The sequence below is a fragment of the Anopheles coluzzii genome, chromosome 3 (genome assembly GCF_943734685.1).
Source record: "Anopheles coluzzii chromosome 3, AcolN3, whole genome shotgun sequence".
Taxonomy (NCBI): domain Eukaryota; kingdom Metazoa; phylum Arthropoda; class Insecta; order Diptera; family Culicidae; genus Anopheles; species Anopheles coluzzii.
Window position 1 is genome coordinate 51,130,677 of NC_064671.1, and position 26,495 is coordinate 51,157,171.

A 26,495-nucleotide genomic window follows, 5' to 3' on the forward strand; every position below is an offset into this window, starting at 1 on the left:
TGATGGAACGACTTGATCATCAAAAAATAGGAAATCATCTTTACTTAGAAGAATGTTCAAAGTGAGAACAGCCGCACGCCCCGCGCGCTCGCCATTGCACAATGGGAAGTTTAGAACAAATTTCGGGATAAAACTATTTTTACAGAAATTGTAAGTTTTCATAGCTTGTAGTCAAGTATTATGATAATACATCTCGTCGTGCAATGCGAGGGATTTTAAGGTATCTCCCGCTCTATTTTTTTCTAGTTGTCTCGTATCCGCCTAGAGCAGTTCGGTCCAGCAAAGCTTTCATACACCCTGCCACTGAACTTCTTCCTACTTCTCGGCTTTGTTCGTATGAGGTCATGCATTACACCAGCTGTGTCAAACTTATTTCATCAGAGGGCCGCAAGTACACATTTTCAGTGATTCGCGGCCCGCAAAGTGGAGAATGGAAAATATACCCCAATATTTATGTGAAATACTTTTTTAGATTTTTATTGTTAAACAAATTAACTGGAATCGTGTGTTATGTACAAATTCGCGATGTTATTTTTATATGTGCTCTTTTTTGTATGAGAAAAAATGTTTAATGTGCTTTCAATGTTATTATATTTTTCATTACTGGTGTTCTCTTACGGCAGTTCTGCTAGAAAATATCTGTCACACACACTTTTTCACTGTGGTAGGGGAATTTCAGCAACTTGTGGCGAATCTTTTTCAAACAATCCAAGTTATCCATCGTTGGATGAATAACAAAATTATTTGCCTGCAATTTTTTGACAGATCAAGAGAAAAATTGTAATAAAACGTGTTTAAACATTATTTTTCGCTAATTTCCAAGTTCCAAGTGTTCTGGTGGTATATTCAATTCTTTTAACAAGAACGATTTTTCGTTCGATTATTTCGATTATTATTATCCTTAATCTAAATCGTTTAGACTTAAGCGTAATCATATGATTTTGGTTTTGATTTTTGGAGTGGTTGGAAAGTACATTAATTCGCATTGCAGAATGAGAGGTACAAATAACTCAAACTTGGCTACAATCATTATTATTACCATTTATGGTGACATGATTATGAAAAAAAAACAGAAGTGGTTCCAATCGAACATCAATGATGTAACATTCTAAGGTCGGAGCCGTGCAAAACCGTTCGGTAAAAAATTCGGAGCCGAATGAATCCTGAGTAATGCAGTGCATTCATACGAAATAAGAAATCCTGCGACCGTCTTCCAGCTGTAATGAACTTCAAGGAAAACATCATTTCGGGTGAAGATGACCTCTGCAAAGGTTTTGCAGAACATTTCGCTTCCGTGTACACCTGCAATTCTTTGAAACCTCTCAACCTATCTTCAGCACTTTCCGCAATCAACGACGCAGTTGACTTATCCACATCTATTATCAGTGAAGATGAAGTCGATGCTGCCATATCGCAACTGAAGCTTTCGTATGCCTCTGGGCCAGACAACATTCCTAGTGCAATTTTTATTCACTGTAAGGCTGCTCTTTTGCCTATTCTGACTCAACTTTTCAACAAATCCTTACAGTCGTAATGCTTCCCGCAAATATGGAAATCTTCTTTAATGTTTCCTGTCTTTAAAAAAGGAGACAAATCTGATATATGTAATTATCGCGGAATCTCTATGTTATGTGCTTGTAGTAAGCTGTTTGAAAAAGTTATGTTCCGCCACATGTCCTACGCTTTCCTGCCTGTTATATCTGTTATGCAACACGGCTTCATGCCTAAACGTTCGATTGAAACTAACCTGCTTCATTTGCTTCAATTTTGCTACTCCAATATTGACAAGGGCCTCCAGGTTGATGTCATTTATACCGACTTCTGCGCTGCATTTGACAAGGTCAACCACTACTTATTGCTTGCTAAATTATTAAAATATGGTGTACACACAAATTTTTTGGCATAGTTAGAAAGCTACCTAATGAACCGTTGCATTAATGTAAAAATTGGAAAAACTTGTTCTGACCCTTTCTGTAACTTTTCTGGTGTTCCACAAGGAAGCATATTAGGGCCATTATTATTTATTATATATATTAACGATATTGTGTTTGCTGTTCCCAACGTCAATGTTTTACTATATGCAGACGATCTTAAGACGTTCCTTGCTGTTGAAAATTCAAATCACTGCGAAATACTTCAAGATTCCATAAACCGTTTTTTGACGTGGTGCCATGATAACGAAATGTTTGTGAATGTACAAAAATATAACTGCATTACTTTCGCTAAGAAAAGGATTCCAATAACTTTTAATTACAAAATAGGTCAAAACAGTGTGCCGCGGTCATCTGTAGCTCGTGATTTAGGAATAATGTTAGACAGTAAACTTATATTATCGTGCCATTTCCACACAATCGTCTCAAAAGCATTAAATATGTTAGGTTTTATTCTACGTGCTTCTTCCGACTTTAAAGATCCTTTCTGTCTTAAATCGTTATACTGTGCCCTAGTCCGTCCTATACTAGAATTTGCTTGCGTTGTTTGGTGTCCAAACCAAGTGACCTATATAGACATGATAGAAAAAGTTCAGAAAAAGGCGACACGCGCTATGTTTTATCGTTTTCTATGGTCAAACCAAATGCCACGCCCCCCGTACCATGTCAGGTGTCAGTTATTTGGTCTCGAAACTTTAGAACACAGGAGAAAGAATGCTCAATGTATTTTCATGCATAAATTATTAAATGGGCTTATTGATGCACCTGAAATTTTAAATCTGATCAGTTTTTCTGCACCTACTAGGGATCTTAGAAGCAGGTCTTTAATCAGGATCCCATTTCGATCTTCTTCATTTGGCGCTAACGACCCTTTAATTAAAATGTGTGTCAGCTACAATAGACTTGAATCATCTGCAGATTTTCATATCCCTGTTTCTCACCTTCGTCAGTTGTAAAGGGCTAGTGTTATTTATGTTTAAGTTGTTATTAATTAAGAATTTGTATCTGTTATTTAGGTCTATTGCCCGATAACGTTAATAAATAAATAAATAAATAAATAAATAAATAAATAAAGTTGGGTATAAATTTTGATTTTTTTGTTTTGATTGAACTTGATATTATTTTCACGAGCTCGCTGCATGACTTGAAACAATATTTCATCATGTTCAGTCTCGTTTGTTCCACCAATAGCCATTTCGTCAAAATAAATTTCCGCACCAGGGATATCAACGAAAAAAAATTTTCCGCTGAAACATTTCAGGTGCGCTTTAGCCCAAACGGAACTCGATTCCATCGGAATTGCCCAAAAGGTGTCTTGAATGTTGTCAAGTCAGAATTTTCGCGTCTAGCTCCAATTGCCAGAAACCACTTCTGTTGTCTTGTTGAATAGGAATGAGAAAATGTTCTCGTTTAATACATTTGTTCAGAGCTGTTGGATCAATGCAAATTTGCAACGAGCGATTTGATTTATCTACTACCTGCATATTACTAATCCAGTCGGTTGAATAGTCAACATTTGATTTTATTCCTCGTTCTTGCATCGTATTAAGTTCTAATTCTCTAATGAAGGGAATCCATTTTTTATATAATAAGGTCGGTATCAAATTTTCTTTGAGAATTATCGAGCACTTAACAAGAATCTTTCCTAAGCCATCAAACACATCCTGATATTGCTCTAAGAAATTCTGTTTGTTAGCGGGGATAGATCTCACAACCCTGTGCACACGACTTATCAAACCAAAATCGACACATGATTTGAAACCTAATAAAGGTTCAAATAAAGGCTCAACAACAATGAATCTAGCGTCATGAACACTATTTTTAACTGGATCTACACAATCTAAGGTTCTTCTTCTTCTTTGGCTCAACAACCGATGTCGGTCAAGGCCTGCCTGTACCCACTTGTGAGCTTGGCTTTCAGTGACTAATTGATTCCCCCCCATAGCAGGATAGTCAGTCCTACGTATGGCGGCGCGGTCTATTTGGGGAATGAACCCATGACGGGCATGTTGTTAAGTCGTACGAGTTGACGACTGTACTACGAGACCGGCTCACAATCTAAGGTTACGGTTCCAAAAACTTTTATTCTGTTTGAACTATAATATACAGTATTTATCGAATAATTTGCTTTACGGAAATCCAAATTTATTCACTATATCAACGGGTATACAGTTTACGTCCGTACCTGTATCTAGTTTGAAGTTCACGTCCATTTGTTGTATTGTATATTTCTGTTTCCAAATTCCTGCATTTCTGTTTTTATCTTCATTTCTTGTTGTGCTTATTCTGTACAAAATAACGTGATCTTTAGAATTAAGCTTCTTTGCATTGCCACCTACCCGCTGCGCAAAGCGACGGAAGAAATCATGGCGTTCTGAGAATTTGATCATGCCTTTCTTTTCTCTCCAACGGCAAATTTGTCGAGCAGCTCGTCGAGCTGCCCGTCCCTGGCTCCGCCTCATACCCCTCGCCTGAGCGCGCTGCCGAAGGTTTGGATGTGTTGGTGCGTCAGACGGCCAATCGCTGTCAGCCGTCGTCCGTGCTTTTTCCCTCCATAGCGCTATCTCTTTCTCGCGTGTGGTCAATGCTCGCGAGCTGTTGTAGCGCCTAAAAATGCCGTTAACAAACATTGCGGCGATGAAGTTGCATTTTCACAAATCAAACCAAAAAATCGCAATGAGTTCAATTGCTGCAATGTAAAAATGACTATGGAATCGCTAGCGCACGCTGAAGGGTTTGCTGTGCAACGCGCAGAACCTTAATTCGCATTTACACGTTCAGCCCGGCGCTGATTTTCGCACTTTCCGTTCCACCAGCATCAAGAACGAAACCTGATTGTGAAACCAGCATCCTGGAAAGTTCACTGGTAGTCCCTGGGACATGTCATCGTGCTGAACGTGTTAAACATTAAGCATAACTTTGTTACCTTAACCTTTTACTTTCGTATGCTGTAGATTACATAGATATCCTGAGCCATCTGCGCGTGGGTGTGAGCGTGCGTGTGTGTGTGTGCAACACTTTCGCCAAATGTGTTTTCTTCCGGAATGTTATGATCCATTGGTCAAAGAAAGGAAGGTGTTCATGAAAGGCGGAAAGACCAGTTGAGGCCCCTGTAAATGGTAGCTGATGACCAGGAGGAGGGGGTATTGGCATACTGGCTGTTATGAGATTGAACATTATACTTAAATTGCCGGCTGGGGGGAGGGGGGGTGGCCATGGGACCCCTACGATCATTGGTCACAGGTCCAAAAATTGTTGTCGCCATGGGGGGAGGGGAGGTGCAAATGGTTCTTCAGCCACGGAGCCCTAACGACCATCTTTCCGGGGGCCCTTGTCGCTAAAACCTTCCCCTTGTCTGCAGCGTATGCATCGGGCAGGAGACAATGTGGCAGTATGCAAGTTACCCGCTGGATAGGAGCGCTCCCGCGGCACCGCCATCATTCCGCACATCTTAACAGCATACCCATCGTGGGTTCTAACCGCGTATGAACCGTCCGCCGTAGCAAGGGGTTAGTCACCGGCTCCGGCTACGTGGTACTCAAGTCCTGAAAAGGCCGGTATGATCGCGTAGGTCATTACGCCAATAATTATTATTATTAATAATAATAATAAATAATAATAATAAATAATAATAATAATAATAATAATAAGAACTTAGCATAGCAGTCCACACTCGGGGAAGGTTTTTGTTTTGACTTTGGTGCGGCCGGGTCTACCGCTGTGGCGCAACAAATGCACGGAATGCAATCGACCAAAACATGAACCTACCGATCCGAACTCATTCCAAGGCATTGCCGGCAATCGGCGTCATGATAACTACTCCAAACCAACAAGCCATCTGATTCTGGACGGACAGGTGCAGCACCATACGCGCACCGTAAAAAACAAATCCAGAATCCTCTTTTGTATGAATTCAATTCAAAATGTTGTTTCCACTTGCGTCCGCTAGCTGAATTGGAAATAAATGTGCAACATATCACACGCACGTTTGCTTAGATCGTGTGTCTTTTTAATACCCCCAACAGCAAAGCCTATCGCAAAGATGCCAATGCCAATGGTTATGTTGTCTCTCAGGTAGCGAGATCGAAAATGCATGGACTTTGTAGCCGCAGCGGATGAAAATGTACGCATCAGAATCAAATAGTTTTGGGGTTTCCAAACGCACGCACACACACAAACACGCGCGCGCAAACCCACACACACACACACACACGCGTGCACGCGATAAGGCACTTACGAACGCGCGCACGCGAGAACGCACCTTCCAAAGTGCGCACGCAAGCACGCACCCTCCACCAAACCCCCCCTCCCCTTCCGCAATCATCATCTATCATATAGCGCATCCTCATCCCTAACGCCGGGCTGGGTGGGGAATCGCGACATGATAGAGTGAACGATCACTTTCTCCGCGCTGTGTGTGTATGTGTGTATGTCGTGACCCGAAAACTCGAGACAGATTTAGGCATATTTAAAAAAAATATTTTATTGCCACTATACACTGTGCTACATGATGCTTAGAAGGTCGTTGAAGCATCAAACATGTTCAAATTAAAAAATATTTGATTAGTGTTAGACGTTCTCGTACGCTTGCTTTAAATAGGCTTCTTCACCCTCAATTGGCAGGGGCATCGAATGGTCTCATTTGCAGCGGCACGAAGTAAAATAAACCATCAATACACCGATAACACTTCAAATCCCAATCCAGCTTCTCCCACAGCGTCTCAAGGTCACACACAAATTAATAAATGCTAACACCCACCAATAACAATACACAACCGCAATGCACATATGAGTATCAACGCATACACCGCAACAGCCAATCAGCTGGCGGCGGAAGGCACGGGTAAAGCGCAAGTAAGGCAAGGCAGGGTGAGGGAGGGAGAAGAAGCGGACGAAAAAATGGGCCCCATTTTTTTTTAATTTTTTTTGACCGTTTTTTTGCTCCGCCGCCATAAATAGTTCGTCCATTTCGCCAGCAGATGGCACTAAACTTGCTCGACCCAGCGCAGGAATCGCTGAAGTCTAGCGCGGGGAACGGGCCAAAATCTGCGCTGGCCAGCGCAGATTTTGGTGCATTTTCTGCGCTGGAAACTGCTCGAATTTGCGCAGCGGGTGTTGTGGTGTATGCGTTGATACTCATATGTGCATTGCGGTTGTGTATTATTATTGGTGGGTGTTAGCATTTATTAATTTGTGTGTGACCTTGAGACGCTGTGGGAGAAGCTGGATTGGGATTCAAAGTGTTATCGGTGTATTGATGGTTTATTTTATTTCGTGCCGCTGCTGATGTGACCATTCGATGCCCCTGCCAATTGAGGGTGAAGCAGCCTATTTAAAACAAGCGTAGGAGAACGTCTAACACTAATCTAATATTTTTTTAATTTGAACATGTTTCATGCTTCAACGACCTTCTAAGCATCATGAAGCACAGTGTATAGTGACTAAAAAATATATTTTTTTCAATGTGCCGAAATCTGTCTCGCGTTTTTGGGTCTCGTCACACACACGCACACACACAGCGCGGGGAAAGTGACCGTTCTCTCTATCATGTCGCGATCCCCCACCCGCCCGGCACTAGGGATGAGGATGCTACAAGAAAGCTGAACCAACCGTTCTACCGACAAGGTAGCCGTAATCGATCATGCGTGAAGGGGGGGGAGGGTGGTCTAGGGGGGGGGGGGGGGTTGGGGCGAGTGCGTTTTTGCGCGACTTCGGGGGTGCGTGCTCGCAAGCGCGCTTTCGTGGGTGCGTGCTGGCGTGCGCGCTTTCATGCTCGCGGGCGCGCGTACGTACGTGTGTGTGTGTGCGTGCGTGCTTGCGTTCGCGCTTTCGTGGGTGCGTGCTTGCGTTCGCGCTTTCGTGGGTGCGTGCTTGCGTTCGCGCTTTCGCGGGTGCGTGCACGCGTACGCGTGTGTGTGTGTGTGTGTGTGTGTGTGCGAGTTTGCGCGCGCGTGTTTGTGTGTGTGCGTACGTTTGGAAACCCCAAAACTATTTGATTCTGATGCGTACATTTTCATCCGCTGCGGCTAAAAAATACCACGCATTTTCGATCTCGCTACCTGAGAGACAACACAACCATTGGCATTGGCATCTTTGCGCTCGGCTCTGCTGTTGGGGGTATTAAAAAGACACACGGTCTAAGCAAACGTGCGTGTGATATGTTGCACATTTATTTCCAATTCAGCTAGCGGACTCAAGTGGAAACAACATTTTGAATTGAATCCATACAAAAGAGGATTCTGGATTTGTTTATTACGGTGCGCGTATGGTGCTGCACCTGTCCGTCCAAAATCTGGTGACTTGTTGGTTTGGAGTAGTTATCATGACGCCGATTGACAGGCAATGCCTTGGAATGGGTTCGGATCGGTAGGTCAATGTTTTGGTCGAGTGCATTCCGTGCATTTGTCGCGTCACAGCGGTAGCCCGGCAGCACCAAAGTCAAAACAAAAACCTTCCCCGAGTGTGGACTGCTATGCTAAGTTCTTCTTATTATTATTATTATTATTATTATTATGATTATTGGCGTACTAGCCAACGCGATCATGCCGGCCTTTTCAGGACTTGAGTACCACGTAGCCGGAGCCGGTGACTAACCCCTTGCTACGGCGGACGGTTCATACGCGGTTAGAACCCACGACGGGCATGCAGATGTGCGGAATGATGGCGGTGCCGCGGGCCCGCTCCTATCCAGTGTGCAACCTGCATGCTGCCACACTGTCTCCTGCCCGGTGCATACGCAGCAGGCAGGGGGAAGGATGCACATCCACAGTAAAAAAAAAACACCGTCATGAACCAACGGTGGACCTAACGGTAGGCGGACTAGGCGGTCGCCGAAGATTTGTAGTTTGTAGTATGCCGTATGTCTACAAGTGGACAGATTATTAGCGACAAGGGCCCCGGGAAAGATGGTCGTTAGGGCTCCGTGGCTGGAGAACCATTTGCACCTCCCCTCCCCCCATGGTGACTACAATTTTAGGGCCTGTGACCGATGATCGTAGGAGTCCCATGGCCACCCCCCCTCTTCATCCGCCGGCAATTTAAGTATACTGTTCAATCTTCCTACAGCTGTGTATCAGTACCCCCTCCTCAGGGGCCTCAATTCGTCTTTCCGCCTTTCATAAACACCTTCCTTTCTTTGACCGATGGATCATAACATTCCGGAAGAAATTACATTTGGCGACAGTTTTGCATACACACGCACACTCACAATCATGCGCAGGATGCTTAGCATATCTATGTAATCCACAACAGACGAAAGCAAAAGCTTAGTGTTAGAAACGTGTTAGAGCGAATTAGGGTTCTGCGCGTTGCACAACAAACCCTCCATCGTGCGCTAGCGATTCCGTAGTCATTTTTACATTTCATCGATTAAACTCATTGCGCTTTTTTGGTTAGATTTGTGAAAATGCAACTTCATCGCCGCAATGTTTGTTAACGGCATTTTTGGCGCCACAACAGCTCGCGACCATTGACCACACGCGAGAAAGAGATAGCGCTATGGAGGGAAAAAGCACGGACGACGGCTGACAGCGATTGGCCGTCTGACGCACCAACACATCCAAACCTTCGGCAGCGCGCTCAGGCGAGGGGAATGAGGCGGAGCCAGGGACGGGCAGCTCGACGAGCTGCTCGACAAATTTGCCGTTGGAGAGAAAAGAAAGGCATGATCAAATTCTCAGAACGCCATGATTTCTTCCGTCGCTTTGCGCAGCGGGTGTCAATTGGGATTTATTCATTCCACAACGTTTGTTGCGTTCTCGCTCATCAGGGTGTTAGTCAATTCTCTCTTGCCACACGAAGAGATTTTTCCTGCTCATATCGTGTGTTTGATTTTACCCATCCCTACAAACAACAAGCGGGATATTTTATCATGGTGTGTGTAAAAACCTAGAGTTAAGCGGAGAATCGGTGTGAAATACACGGAGGCGAGAGCGCGTTTTGGTTTCGACACAGTTTTGGCACTAACACAGTTACACATGTGGAAATGTGTGCGTTCATTTTCGGCCAGCTCGCTCAGTTTGATCTGCTCACAGCGCTGTGCTGATGTCGGTGTCTCGCTTGCACTGCTGTACCGAAAGTTCCTCTGTGTGCTCTCATTCTTGCTACCACACGAAATCATCAGTACAGCTCAAGGATCGGCAGCAAGCGGCCGCACGTGTGTCAGCTTAAGTCCTGGACGATTGATGTTATGATTTTGTAAAGTGTTCAAGTGTTCAAGTGTTGTGCGAATTGAAATGAAGCTGCGCGAATGATTCGTAATGCATGTTATGTACATCGCGCAGCTTCATTTCCTACCTTTTTTATGTTTATAACAGGATCTACGCAGATATTCGGCCACTTCAACGTTTGCATCGATGGAGCAATTGATTTTATTTTAGTTTAATATTGTGTATGTAAATGTGTGAAATCGTGTAAAGTTATGTAAATGTTTGAATAAAGTGATGAAAAAAAGATCGACGCGTGTTTGTTTTTTTTGTTTAGCTTTAGATAACACATGCACATAACAAAGAAACAAACACATGCACACGAAAGGATGCTCGCGCATCCCAAGGACGCAAAAACCGACGGCGGCCTGTGTAATCTGGGCTCTCTACAAAGCTCTCCTCGAAGCTCTCGTCTGCAGTCTTGTCGAGAGCTTCGCCAAAGGCGCCCGAACCATCCGTCACGCACACATCTAAACGTTCTGCCCAAGGACGCAAAAACCGACGGCGGCCTGTGAAATCTGGGCTCCCTACAAAGCTCTCCACAAAGCTCTCGTTTGCAGGCTTGTCGAGAGCTTCGCCACAGGCGCCCGAACCATCCGTCACGCACACATCTAAACGTTCTGGTTTCTACAGCCGCTGACGCATACCAATGTGTTTGCTCCACCTCCTTTTTCGGATTGCTTATAGAAATGATGAAGCTATTCACATTTGCTATACGCACACATTCGCATGCTGTTTATTGAATAATATCTCTCTCCCTTCCCACATGTGTTTTGGCATACTCCCGCTGTGTAGACGGCAGAACGCTTTCCCCCTTCCAAATTTAACGTTCTTCCTCCTCTCGTTCTTCCTTCCTCCTACTGCGTTCGGGGTACCATCCGTGCTGCGCGTGTTATGCTGGCTTCAGTTTTATGATGACGTCATGAACAGGAGCTGTGCGTGATGAACCGGCTTCTGTTAAGTAATGACGTCCTCACCGGGGGCTGAATGAAGCAATAATGAATGTAAGTAGTATGTATTACTATGGAGAGTTTAGCGCAGAGGATTAGACCAAAACTTACCTTAATATTTTAAAACTGGAAAACGTTTTCTTTCCGTCGCTCACTTTGAAGATTGTTGACGAGGCTAGCATGTAGTCGTTGATAAATAGCGCACACACCTGTAACTTTTTAGACGCCAAGGGTTAGTTGAATGTACCTGCACAAGCACACAGCAAGAAACTTACCTCAACAATTTGCTAGGATAAATCATTTCATAACTGAGGAAGAAGGAACACGGCACAAAACGTAAATGAGCAAAGTACGTCGCACAAGAAATCGCACCTCACTTAAGTACATCCTTCCACAGGGAAAGTTCTGGACAGACTGAGGATGCCTAACACCCGGATGAGCGCGATAGCAGAAAAATCATGGTGAATCGAGAGAGATGGGTAGACTCGGTCCAGCGATATCCGCTGGTAAATGCATGTGTGTGTGACCAACGAAAGACGTCAAACCCCGCTTCCCCCGTATTTCATCCATAATTTTTCGTCACACGCACACACCTCTGCACGGGCGGCGGATTGCCGTCCAAAATCTAGAGAAAGAAGACAGGGCCTCTCGCTTTGGCACACAGCAAAATCTCTCAACAACTTTGGCTCTGCTACTTCCCAACCAACCAAACCGAGCTCTTTCGAAGCAAATCCTTCGTGATGAGCGAGAAAGCATGTCACGCATCTCACGTGTTGCCATGCGAACAGATGTGCGTGTAGATGTGTGAGTGTGCGGAGAAAAATTGATGGATGACGAATGGTGGAAGGGGAGGAGCTTCACTCTGTCGAAGCATCTGAAGGGGGGCCGAACGCTCTCTTCACATTTTGCGAAGAATCAGTTTAACTCAAACGCTTGGCAAAGAGGATATACTACTTTGAGGCATTAAATATTTCAGGCAATGGAGTCTTGGTCTATTAGTATTAGTATAAATTATTTCCCTTACCCCATTTATGAATTAATTTAAAGGAATAAACATTAATCTGAGTAAAATTTCAAAAGTCACTTTTAGCAAAAAACTTTTTCCAAATGTGTTTTGAAATTCTGAATCGATCTTGTAAAGACGGTTTTTTCATACAATGCGTACTTTTTAAGATATTTGGAAAAGTACGGTTCATAGGGTGCGCGGATGATATACTAGCAACGCTATTACAATGAAATGCTATTCCGCTCTATAAAATTTTCAGCTGAGCGAATTGGTCTGTTTACGTTAGAACCGCTCCATTATTATTGCGCCTATTACGTCCTCATGCGCGAATTCACAAATAGTTAAAGTGTTAGGCCCGCTTGTGATGAACAGTAGATTCACCTGCTACCATGTTTCAATTCTCTGATTAAATCGCACGTAATAAATAAATCGAATATCTCTCCTTCCAATTTCAATTAAAAACACATAACCACTGCACGTAAGGTAGGAAGATAGAAGAGAGGAGGAGGAAGAGGAGGAGGGGCTATAAACACGTACGTAAATAAAAGGGGGCAGGGCGCGCGTGTGAGCGAGAACGCGGCAGCATACGAGAGATTTTTTTCTTTCTCTTTTGTAGCATTTCGGCTAAACACCCGAGCCTAACTTCGGTAGGAACTGCCTATCAAAGTTGATACACCTTCGGTAGAGAACTTCTATCGAAGGTATATCGAAGTAAATTTTCTTCGAAAGAGCACGGTTTGGTTGGTTAGGTTGGGATGGGCGCGAGCATTGAGAGAGCGCACCGTGTATTTTGTATGGGAGCGGGAGAGAACCGTGGTACCCGTTCCCGCCCCCTTTTTTAAGCCTAGGAAATCATCCATCGGCTTAACTCTAGGTTTTTACGCACACCATGATAAAAATTACCTGCTCGTTGTCCGTAGGGTATATTTTGTATGGAAGCGGGAGCGAACCGTGGTACCCGTTCCCTCCCCTTTTTTTAAGCCTAGGAAATCTTCCATCGGCTTACAGGGTTTTCGAGGATTATATAGACATGTTCAGCGAGTTGTAGATTCGTTCATGCATATAATAGACTCTTTCAGCGAGATATAGAATTGTTCGGAAGTAGGTGTAGACATGTTCGGTTATACTGTAGAGCTGTCACTTTCGTACCCCTTGGACTGCAGTTTGGATCGTTCTCATCAGGATGTAAACAAACGGTTTTCGAAAAAATATGCTTTTTTCACCTAATCTACGTATTAAACAGCTTGAGGAATGATTATTAGCTATTTTTAGGATATTTAAGAATGAAAAATTGAATGCAGCGGCACAGGGTGTAAACAAACCAAATGACAACACTACAGAATCGCTGAACATGTCAACACCTACTTCCGAACAATTCTATATCTCGCTGAAAGAGTCTATTATATGCCTGAACGAATCTACAACTTGCTGAACATGTCTATATAATCCTCGAAAACCCTGTAACTCTAGGGTTTTACGCACACCATTACCATTACATAAAAATTACCCGCTCTTTGTCTGTAGGGTTGGTTAACGGTTTTAAAATGACGTACAGTCCCTCAACTATGGCGACCCCCCAGAGGCCCTCATCCACCACCTGATATTTTTAATCCACTTTGGGTCAAACAGAGCGAGAAAACATGCTCATTTTGTTTCTTGGAACCACTCGCACGCACCGCATATCTCCCGTGACCATCAAGATGATCACCGACTGAAAGTGGCGCGACCAAGTGACTGACCAAGAGTTAGTTGCACACAATGTCACCAAGCATGTGATAGTCGCACCAACAGTTTGAGGCTCGCCTCTGGGGTACAGTAGAGCTCGTGACGCTGAGATGATTTTATTTCAGCTGGAATTTGTCTTGACTATGTCAGTGACATTTTGCAAAATTGATCACAGCAAAAAAAGTCGTGACATAGTTACTGACCAAGCGATGGTCGCAAACATGTCATGAGCAAGATGAGTCACACCAATCGTTCTGAGTATCACCTCTGATTATCACAATTGAATACGTGACGCTGATATGGATTTTGTTTCAGTCAGATTTTTTTATGACATTGATAGTGATATTTTGCAGCACTGGGCTGTGGAATCTACTCCAGCATAGACAAAAGCGCCATCCGGCTGCCAGACCATACCTCAATCTTCACCGCAGAAGCAATAGCCCTGGTTATTGCTGCTGATGAAGGTCTACATAGAGACAAACCCAACGTAATTTTTAAAGACAGTGCAAGTAGTGTTGGGTCAAGAGCGAAAGAGGTACCTCAATCGCTCCGCTCTTCTTATTGTGCGCGCTCCCGCACTGCCCACAGGAAAAACAGGTAGCTCCGCACGGAGCGCTGCACACAGGAGCGATTGTGCGATGCGCTCCCAGGAGCGATTGTGCGATGCGCTCCCAGGAGCGATTGTGCGATGCGGTCCCAGGAGCGATTGTGCGATGCGATCTCAGGAGCGATTGTGCGATGCGCTCCCAAGAGCGATTGTGCGATGCGCTCCCAGGAGCGAAATTGCACGCAGGAGCGATTGTGCGATGCGCTCCCAGGAATATTATTCCTAATAGAAAATAATTTCTTATGATTTATGCAAGCTAGTGTTGGGTAACATAGCACAATGAAGTGTGCTGTGCGTACACGCAGATTTCGCACTGTGCGCGCTCTCCGCACTGTGCGCGCCCTCCGCACTGTGCGCGCACTTCGTACAGTGCGCGCACTTCACACAGTGCGCGCACTTCGCATAGAGCGCGCATTTCGCACTTTTCGCACAGTGCGCGCACTTCGCACTTTTCGCAAAGTGCGAGCACAATCCGCACGGTGCGCGCACTTTTCGCACAGTGCGTGCGCACTCCGCACTTTACGCACACTTCGCACAGTGCGCGCACTTTTCGTACACTCCACACAGTGCGAGCACACTCTACACTTGAGAGAGAGAGAGAGACAGAGAGACAGAGACAGAGAGAGATAGAGAGAGATAGAGAGAGATAGAGAGAGAGAAAGAGAGAGAGACAGTGAGAGAGAGATAGAGAGAGAGAGACAGAGAGAGATAGAGAGAGAGACAGAGAGAGACAGAGAGAGATAGAGAGAGAGACAGAGAGAGACAGAGAGTGAGAGAGACAGAGAGAGAGACAGAGAGAGAGAGACAGAGAGAGAGAGAGACAGAGAGAGAGAGAGAAGCTGCACTTCATTCCTCGCTCTTCTTTTCCACCCTTTTACGCAAGGCGAAAGCGCAGAACGCTGAAATACACGCGCAAAGCTGGAAACAATACAATTTAATCATCGTTGGCCCAAGGCATTGGGTAGAGCGAGAAACATAATTCTTTGCCAGTGTGCACGTGCATAGATGGCCGGTGCACCAGCACACCGAAACTGTGCGGAGACATTTTCTGCGAGAATCGAATGCACAGAACGCTGCGCTTGACCACTATCGAAAACCCGTAACACAACCACAAGCATACAACACAGACAAAAATTTAAAGGCCCCGAAACACAATATCAACACAGCGGTCCGTAGCCGTAAAAATTATCAGGAAAAATCGGCTGGTACCAAGCACGCGTCTCTTTAAAACAACTATGAATTGTGAAGGTCGTAGGTAAACGACGCTCCAGTGAGTTGAGGTTTCTCTTGAATTTGGTTGAGATGAAACGTGTCTGTGCTTGTACTCGGAGCCACTGCTTTGCGATTGTGCGATTGATGGGCATGTGTGTGGTATGTGTGCAAGCAATTTATGGACATTTGATTCGCCCCGACTTCAACTCGTTGCACCAACGCATCGGAGTCGCTAATGCTAACTGATGCTAATGCTAAAAGGCGGTTTATCAAAATGTGCTCAGTACTACACCAACTGACTTCCTATAACATGGTACGAAGTGTGCTCGCACAGTACAAAGTTAAGCACTGCACGAAATTTTCTAAATATGCTTGCACTGACCGAAGTGTGCTCGCACTGTGCGAAGCGTGCGTAAAGTGCGGAGTGAGCACGCACTGTGCGAAAAGTGCGCGCACCGTGCGGATTGTGCTCGCACTGTGCGAAAAGTGCGAAGTGCGGGCACAGCGCGGAGTGCGCGCACAGCGCGGAGAGCGCGCACAGTGCGAAATGTGCACCGCACACTGAGATGTGCGTGCGTGTACGTACAGCACACTTCATTGTGCTACTTTGCCCAACACTAGTTTGCATAAATCATAAGAAAATATTTTCTTTCAAACAGGTGAGTAAAAATATTGGCGCATTCCGCTCACATTCCGCAAGTTAAGGCCTGGATTTATGCAAGCCATCATTTTCTGTGCGAAGCTTTCAAGCGCACATTTTCTAGCTCCTGCGTGCAGCGCTCCGTGAGGTGCGAAACTTCGCTCCTGGGAGCGCATCGCACAATCGCTCCTGCGTGCAGCGCTCAGTAAAGTGCGAAATTTCGCTCCTGGGAGCGCATCGCACAATCGCTCCTGGGAGCGCATCGCACAATCGCTCCTGGGAGCGCATCGCACAATCGCTCCTGGGACCGCATCGCACAATCGCTCCTGGGAGTGCATCGCATAATCGCTCCTGTGTGCAGCGCTCTGTGCGGAGCTACCTCAAGCGTACCGCACACTTTAGAGAGCGAGAGCGGTGCGCTCCGCTCTTGCAAAAGAGCTACTTAACCCAACACTAAGTGCAAGTGTTCTTCAAGCACTTGAATGTGGAACCACCCGCGACCCGAGCATCCAACAACTCTGCAGTATACCGAATTCACTCCAAGTCACATTCTGCTGGATTCCTGGTTACACAGGTATCCAGGGAAATGAAATAGCAGACCGCCTAGCCAACGCAGGACGCAGGCCTGCTGCCATAACACTCTTCCACGCTGTGATTTCATTCGCATTAGCAAAACCATCATCGCCAATAGCGGGAATGGTTATTGGGTTATCAGCGGTCGCTCTTTCCTGAGAAACATCAAGATCACAATACCACCATGGAAAGACCAGAGAATCCTGTCACGACTTCGGATAGGACACACCCAGCTCATCCACACCTTTTTATTGCAAAAATCCAACCCACCGCTATACAGTTTCTGTAGCGTTGATATCACCGTTCGTCTCATTTTAACGGGATGTCATGTATATACTGCGGAACGCATCACCTGCAAAACAACTCTAACCAAAACTACATTTGTAATATACACCTTTTTAATAAATTCAACAGAAAATAGGTTTAAGTAATTCGAGACTATCCAGTATAAGGTATTTGCAAGCCACTAATGGCTTTCAAAGAAGAATGTTAGACTTTTAGTGTAGAATTAATTGAATTATAAAAAGAGGCGAATGATGTCAATCGGCGTAGAGTTTCTATAAAAAAAATGAAAAAAAAAACGTAAACACAACACTCAATCAGCTGATGACAGAAGGCACGTGTTTAAGCGCAAGTGAGACAAGGCAGTGATGAAGGAAGGGGAGGGGAAGAGAAAGAAATGCATGCTTTATTTTTTATTTTTTTCCTGTTATTTGCTCCGCCTGAAATAATATGCCCATTTCCCCAACAGATGGCGCCTTAATATACTCGTTCCAGCGCAGATTTTACTGAAGTCTAGCGTAAGAATCTGGCCAAAATCTGCGCAAAACCTGTGCAAATTTTGCCCTTTCCCCTGCAGGATTCTGCTCGATTTTGCGCAGTGGGAAATCCATTCCGCTAAATATTGTGAGGTTTTTAGTAAAGGCGTCCCCCGAATAACGACCTCCTCGCGTTACGACGATTCGCAGATACGATGATTTTGATTTTTACAGTTAAAAGCTGCCAGAAGAAATCGAAGTAATTTTTTGTTCTTACTGATAATTATTGAATACACATTTAAAAATATTCACCAATTTCCTAATCTTATATTTTTATATCGTATAAACGATGTTTGGAGTCAAATGTATACATTATCGATTATCATAGATTTTTGCTCGGAAAGTTAAAAGGGTATATAGGCCAAGCTAAGATAAAGCTAGGCAAAAAGGCAAGAAAAGGACAGCAATATCATCAATAATGATCAGTTATAAAACGCAATCAATAGAGCAAACCTGTGAAGCTTTAAAGCTTTCTTTTTTTTCTATGCATATTCGATTTTACAGTCGTTTACTATTCAGAGAACTATTCAGCACATCCTGATGCGAAGCAGAGATTGCTACTTTTTTCGGATGTTTTTTTAATGGAGTCAGAACTGCCTAAAGTGAATTGACTACCGACTTAATTAGCGGCACTCGCTAGAACAAATTTTGCCTGTAAATCCAAAATTTTGCCTGTAAATTGTACTACTGCATGAAATGAAAATGAAGAAAGAATTATGATTTTTAATACATCATTTTAAAATTTGCAACTTACTAGGCACTCCAGAAACTAATCGTAATGGACGCAACACACGGAACGCTCTCAGCGCTTTCACATCGAAACCATCCTTCATTATACTGGATAATGTGGTGCTGATCATTCTGAAATTTGAAAGAGAAAATTATGGAAATTGTTGTATTATCATTAGATAAACGGCCTTATTATTACATTAGTTAACAGAATAAAATAACTAATGGCAAATTGAACTTCTTCTTCTTCTTATATGGCACAACAACCGCTGTCGGTCAAGGCATGCCAGTATTAACTAGTGAAGTGAGCTTGGCTTTCTATGACTTACTGTTACCATAGCACAGTGGTCGGCAAACTTTTGAGGCAAAGGGCCACATTTAGTAAATGATCTAAAGCCGCGGGCCAGGAGAATGCGATTTTTGTGTTATTGTGGTTCAATTATTACATTATATAATTTTAGAAACAAAATAATTGGTTTATAATATCAAGCAATGCGATTGGTATTATTACTGTTTTCCTTTAATTGTGTCATCCAAGTATGATTCAAAATACTTATTTCTTTTTTAATACAAAAATATAAATAATAAATTTTTTATGCGACCTTCATTTCGATAGTCTCATTATGGTGTTAAAATAATGTTAATATCACATAACGATTGCATTGAAAAATGGACAACAATTGTCGATTTTTTCATGGGTTTATCTTAACCTGCACTAACAAAACGTTAATTACACTTTCAGTAGCAGACAAAATTTGACGCCTCTATCAGTCGAACTCAAACCATGATGGCCAAAAAAGTGAATCAAAAGCGTGCACGATCAAAGAATGGCACCCCGTAGCGTCCAAAATGGACTCCGTGCGGAAGTTTGTGGACGTCGTTTATACCCGTTTTGGCATTTTGGTCGCCAACATCTTGGCACTATTAGGCAACAATCAAATCATCGAAAGAATGCCCAGGTTCATGTTTGAGATTTCAAAAGAAGCTGAAATGAAGACAGAGTTATAAGTGGCTACATTACTGCGTTAGCTGGACCGGGATATCGATGCAACCCACCCAACAGTAATATAATACCTGGGAAACATGAATAAACAGATCAGGAATCAGAAATCGCATCCACTGGCTTCGCAGTGGAAAACAATTACGCGCAAACTCAATGCAATCATTTCAGGTGAATTTCGACAGAATTTCGATATAATACCGTAGTCCGCAAAGTGGTCCAACATCCGTCACCTGTGTCCCATCGATTTTTTCTGCACCAACGTGATGCAAAACCTGTACTCTAACAATTTTGTAGCGAAAATTAAGGAGGAATTGATGAAAATCAAAGGTAAAACTTAAATCATGCATGTCTTCGTCCATCATGGTGAAAATTCCTAATAACTGACGAAAGGCAATTCGCAAAGTCTTTAACTTATTTGTACAAGTAATCTGAAATAATTTCCTTTCAACAGATGTAAAAGTAAAGAAATTATCTTTCTTAGTTTTTTTCTACAGCCAGTCGAAAATGGCATATTTTAGTCACAGTCATTACAAGGTACAGTATCGGACAAAATGATAGGGCATTGGTTTTTTCAACGCACCATGCACTCGTTGGGACAGGTTTATGTGTGGTTTGTATTGGTTTGTGTTTGTGTGTGTGTAGGACGTCTGGGTGACTTGCGCGTTTCGGTTGTCCGAAGCGCGTTTGCTACAAAAGTGCGCGATCGTTCTATCACGAACTCGATCGTTTTGCGCTTAATGCCAGCAGCCGCCATTCGCTTTATGATATGGCGCTGATAATCGGTACAATGTTTACCACGACCCATTGGGCCTCATCGCGAACGAAAGTCGATAACGGAGTGGATAATTTAGTCGATCGGTTAGCAAAATTCCAATGTTATCCAATTGCGTTTTCTCAATCAGAATCTTCGCTAACCGATCGGTTTGGCAGTGGAGTGGAATGGTGTTTGCCGCCATAGCAAAGTGGTTAAAAAGTCGAGTAGTGGAATATGCAGTTGAAAACTTCATATAAAAAAAACCATTTCAGTCGGTTAGCCATATCTACTGCTCCACCCCAGTTGATATAACAGTGGAAAACTAAATAATATTAAAAACCATGTTTAACAGCTTGCAAAAAAGGATGTTTTATCGCTGTTTGAGTTACTTCAGATGTTTTATCACTCGAATTAGCTAAAATATTCTTTTTTAGAAAATATAAATTTACCTGTTTTTTATAAACAATCAAAACACATAAATTTAGGTTTATAATAGGTATCTAGTTTTTATAGTTCAAGCTAAGAAATAAGAAACCAAAAAAACCTTTTCTGCTAATCCTTCTCTTTTATCCAACCTTATGTTATGGTTTATTAAGTTTTGTTATGGCTTTATGGCATGTTAGAATCGGTTCCGACACGTACATACAACGAGATTGAGAAGACCAGTAGGATCACTTGGTACAAGAAAGTGTAAGCAACTCATATCCGTTGGAGCGGCGAGTTCCGGTCAGAATCGTTTGCGTTGCCTTGTACCTATCGTAGGTGTTGTGCTTACTTGTACCGTCTGGACTATCCCCAAAAACTCGGGGTTACTTATGGATGGATACAGCCCGAGAATGCTCAGATTGACTCACACATCGCTAAGTTTCACGCCTCGTGACAAACGCGTCACCCAATGAACTTTTTTTGTTCATCCATTTAAATGAATATGTACACTTGAAAAGCATTTATACTGAATCACATAGATTACAATTTTAACGTAGTTATTTTATTTTTATCAAATCTGACGAAATCATCATCGTATGTGTGGAAGCACACTCATTGTCGTATCAAGCTCGCCAGGTTTCAGTGGACAGGCCATGTTAAACGCATGGAAACGAACGACCCAGGTGTTGTGCGGAAGGTGGTGGGGAGTGGATTTCATCACTTGGTTTTGAAACAAATACACTTTAATTTTTTTTTTTTTTGGGAAGTGGGGGATGTTGGTTGGGATCCCTCATATATGGGCCCCTTGTAGTCTTTGAGTCCCTTCGTCTGTGGAGCCTCTATCGTTCACGGAGGCCCGGGATGAGACTACTGTACACACCATATATGCTGGACTTGATATCCACGGGACCTCCCGCGGCCACTCAGTCCGCTTACCGTTAAATCCGCCATTGCGGAGGGGGCGTAGTAGGTTTAATGTTAAGTGGCCAGATGACTTGGAGACTTCAACCATTAAGGCCAGGATAATGGACTGGCGAGGGCAAGAGACCGTGAGCGTTTTCGGACACTCCTTATTGCACGGAATAATTGTACCGCGTTGTTTTAATATATTTTAGCACGAGAGCGTAAAATACGGACGTTCACGGATCCAACGTTCGCGGTGGCTGGAGTTGATGGACGCACATGGTACATGGCACAGGACAAGGGTCAGCGAAGGCGACAAGTTCAGAAAGGATTCAAACCTCGTCCTCCAGTTCATACGATTTTGTTTCAACTAGACTTGTTCAGCCAACAACCCGTTTTACACTTTACCCGGATTGTTTGAATAGGCCTACAGTCAGTACTGTCTAAGGCCACTTCTGGTGTGGAATCTTCACTAGATGGTTCGTAAATAAGCCAAATTTACTATTTTATTCATTCCGCAAAACAACACCTCTAAATGTAAACAAAAGTGTGTAAACAAAAGAGGCAAAACCAATGGCTACTCGAATCGGAAAGAGTTATCCACCAGTGGAGAAAATTATCCACCGGTGGAAAACAACTTCCACTGGTGGATTCGAGCAAATTAACCGATCGGATAAATTTTATCGACTATCGTTCGCGATCAGGCCCATTGCTTGCTTGGACCGTCAAGAACGCGCTGGTTAAAAACATGGACACGTGCTCTGCCTGCGTTCTGCTTGTATACGTGATGAATTACATCGTTGTAGAGCAGCGAAAAAAGCGTATGGATAAAAACTATCAATGAGTAAGCGAGTGGGCGTCTACCCATTCAAGTCGAGAACAAAATACTGCCGCGCTCATGAAACAAAACGCCCATTGAAAAGAACAACTGCGCGCCTGCTCAATGCACGCACAAAGTTTCCCATGCACACACGAGGTTCAACGCAAAGATGCACGCAGGCCTTTCAATGGCGTGTACTGGCGAAACACCTGTGAGGGAATGCCGAGTTCATTGCTATTGTGCGCGTTTCCATTTCGCATCGCTGTCGCATTTACATTCATCAAACAGCACACCTGCGGTTTCGTCCGAGGTACAAGCGCTGCTGTCGATGCTAACTATAGCGTTTATCCAAGTGTGAACGCACGCTGTTTCACATGATAACACACATTATCAGAATACTTTCAACGCAATATGACATCATGTCAAGCTACGTTTCTTCAGACACAAACCCGCGCACTTGCAAATACACATTAAAAAGCACACTCTCTTTCTACTACACACACATACACACATACACACATACACACACACACACACACACACACACACACACACACACACACACACACACACACACAAACACAAGTAACGTGGCGGTGCAAATCGAACCACAAACCATGGTCCATTGAAACTTGTAGAGTTTAATTAAAACCAGCTCCGACAAGTCACAAAGCACAAGCGACAAACTGCACTTTAAAGTTTTAAAGTTTTTTACATTATCATGCAAAAGTGACGTGGATATTGACCTCGAGCTCGAACATACTGAACGATCCGTCATTCCATAGTACTTTAATCAAAAGTTGGAAAAGTACGATGGTTTAGTATGATATATTAAAAGATCTTCAGTAATTTGTGTAAGAATCGTTTCTTCCCATCTGTCAAAATCAGTCAAATCCTTTCGCGGGCCGGATTGAATGTTGTGGCGCGGGCCGGACTTTGCCGACCGCTGCCATAGCAGAATAGTCAGTCCTACGTATGGGGGCACGGTCTATTCGGGCCTTGAACCCATGACGGGCATGTTGTTACGTCGTACGAGTTGACGACTGTACCACCAGACCGGCCCAAATTGAACTATATTATTTAAATAAGCAAAGTAATGATTGCACTCGATGAACATTTCGAGGGCTACGAGCGATGGACTAAGCTATTCTAATAAGTTAATCTCTACTTTACTGAAAACATCACCCATACTTTTCCATACTCCTACACTTATTTTTGTGCTTCTACCACATGATGTTCATTTACTTTTTAAGTTAATCTCTACTTTACTGAAAACTTTACTGAAAAATTAATCTCTACTTTACTGAAAACATCACCCATACTTTTTCATTCGTCTATACTTATTTTTGTACTTCTACCACATGATGTTCATTTACTTTTTAAAAGGAAATCTGTAATTTGATGCCCGCTAAACGTTGCAAGGGTCTACATTGTACCTTCTGATTGAACTTTTCTGGCATTGGGGCCCTTTCCGTTTTAAGTTCTTAGGCTAAAATTTCAGCCTGTCAGCTGTTTGCATTCTACAGCAGTTTTCGAGCAGCTATCCAAGTAGGTATAATATACAGGTGGGCTTATCCCAAGGTGTATGAATTTGGAAGACTGATTTTTATCGCTTCTGCTTCTGAATGCAGATTTTAAGACAGTTTTGTTTATTCGTCAAGCCTCCAGAAAGCTTGATTGAGCAAAAGCCCCACCCGACCTGTCAAAAAATCCTCTTTTGTATGAATTCAATTCAAGTTTTGTTTCCACTTGCGTCCGCTAGCTTAATTAGAAAGAAATGTGCTGCATATCACACGCACGTTTGCTTCGATCGTGTGTCTTTTTGATACCCCCAACAGCAGAGCCGGTCGCAAAGATGGTGGTTCCAATAAAATGGTTGTGTTGTCTCTCTGGTAGCGAGATCGAAAATGCACCGACTTTGTAGCCGCAGCGGATGAAAATGTACGCATCAGAATCAAATAGTTTTGGGGTTTCCACAGGCACGCACACACGCACGCACAAACACGCACGCACACATGCATGAACGCCCGCACGCCAGCACGCATGCACTAACGCACGCACGCACGCACACACGCACGCACGCACACATGCACGCACGCAAGCACGCACCCCTGAAGACGCGCACGCAAGCACGCATCCCCCAACAAACCCGCCCCGCCCCCCTGCATGATCGATGACGGCTACCTTATCGGTAGATAGGCTGCTTTAGCTATCTTGTAGCGCATCCTCATCTCTAGCGCCGGGCGGGGGATCGCAGCATGATAGAGTGAACGGTCACTTTCCCCGCGCTGTGTGTGTCGCGACCCGAAAACTCGAGACAGATTTCAACACATTAAAAAAAATATTGCCGCTATACATTGTGCTACATGATGCTTAGAAGGTCGTTGAAGCATCAAACATGTTCAAATTAAAAAAATATATTATATTAGTGCTAGACGTTCTCCTACGCTTGTTTTAAATAGGCTTCTTCACCCTCGATTGTCACGGGCATCGAATGGTCTCATCAGGCACGAAATAAAATAAACCATCCATACACCGGTAACACTTTGAATCCCAATCCAGCTTCTCCCACAGCATCTCAAGGTCACACACAAATTAATAAATGCTAACAGCCACCAATAACAATACACAACCGCAATGCACATATATGAATCAACGCATACACCGCAATAACCCACTCAGCTGGCGGCGGAAAGCACGAGCAGAAGCGCAAGTAAGGCAAGGCAGGGTGAAGGAGGGAGAAGAAGCGGACGAAAAAATGGGCGCCAATATTTTTGAATTTTTTTACCGTTTTTTTTGTTCCGCCGCCAAAAATAGTTCGTCCATTCCGCCTACAGAGGGCGCCAAACCGGCGCAGGCCTGCGCAGGAATCGCTGAAGTCCCGCGCGGGAGACCAGCCAAAATCTGCGCTGGCCAGCGCAGGCTTTGGTACATTTCCTGCGTAGGAAACTGCTCGTATTTGCGCAGCGGGGTACCAAAGCCTGCGCTGGCCAGCGCAAATTTTGGCTGGTCTCCCGCGCGGGACTTCAGCGATTCCTGCGCAGGCCTGCGCCGGTTTAGCTCCATCTGTTGGCGAAATGCACGAACTAATTATGGCGGCGGAGCAAAAAAAACGGTAAAAAAATTCAAAAATGTTGACGCCCATTTTTTCGTCCGCTTCTACTCCCTCCCTCACCCTGCCTTGCCTTATTTGAGCTTCTGCCCGTGCCTTCCGCCGCCAGCTGAGTGGGTTATTGCGGTGTATGCGTTGATTCATATATGTGCATTGCGGTTGTGTATTGTTATTGGTGGGTGTTAGCATTTATTAATTTGTATGTGACCTTGAGATGCTGTGGGAGAAGCTGGATTGGGATTCAAAGTGTTACCGGTGTATTGATGGTTTATTTTATTTCGTGCCGCTGCTGATGAGACCATTCGATGCCCCTGCCAATTGAGGGTGAAGAAGCCTATTTAAAGCAAGCGTACGAGAACGTCTAACACTAATCTAATATTTTTTTTAATTTGAACATGTTTGATGCTTCAACGACCTTCTAAGCATCATGTAGCACAATGTATAGCGGCAATATTTTTTTTTTTTTGATGAGACCATTCGATGCCCGTGACAATCGAGGGTGAAGAAGCCTATTTAAAACAAGCGTAGGAGAACGTCTAACACTAATATAATATTTTTTTAATTTGAACATGTTTGATGCTTCAACGACCTTCTAAGCATCATGTAGCACAATGTATAGCGGCAATATTTGTTTTTAATGTCCCGTCAAACATTGCGAGGGTTGCAAGTGGTATCATCTGCTCGAAATCTTAAGATATTTTAAAAATATTTTAAAATATTGATTTTTAATTCATTTATTATTGCTTTGCTGTGTGATTTGTCGAAAAGATCACTATTTAAATTTTTGTGGATTGTTTCACAATAAAATCTCAAAAAATTAGGTGTTTAGTAAGCTTTAATTTGCAATGTTATACCTGCTCTCTATAATTGTGGGGTGCTATAATTATAACTGCTAAAACTAGCGGCGAAAAAACTGCCTAGTCTCGCAAGCTCTTCAATGCGAGGGCTCTGGGGCGGTGAACTTGTATGGCGTGCGAGCCCTCGCGCGCCCTCGCAAATCGCTGTCAATTGCATGGCGGGAGGGGTGAAAAAACTATCAAGGCTCGCAAGCTCTTTAATGCGAGGGCTCTGGGGCGGTGAAC

General features: G+C 43.7%; 1 protein-coding gene across 2 annotated transcripts in view; it reads right to left on the reverse strand.

The window, feature by feature from the left end:
- Nucleotides 1-26,495, reverse strand: part of LOC120955571 (muscle calcium channel subunit alpha-1-like) — a 109,621-nt gene that overhangs the window by 71,071 nt on the left and 12,055 nt on the right. For both annotated transcript variants that reach the window (XM_049610047.1, XM_049610049.1), the window contains one exon: nt 18,421-18,527. In XM_049610047.1, the coding sequence (XP_049466004.1) occupies nt 18,421-18,527 (107 nt within the window). The remainder of the gene's footprint in view (nt 1-18,420; nt 18,528-26,495) is intronic.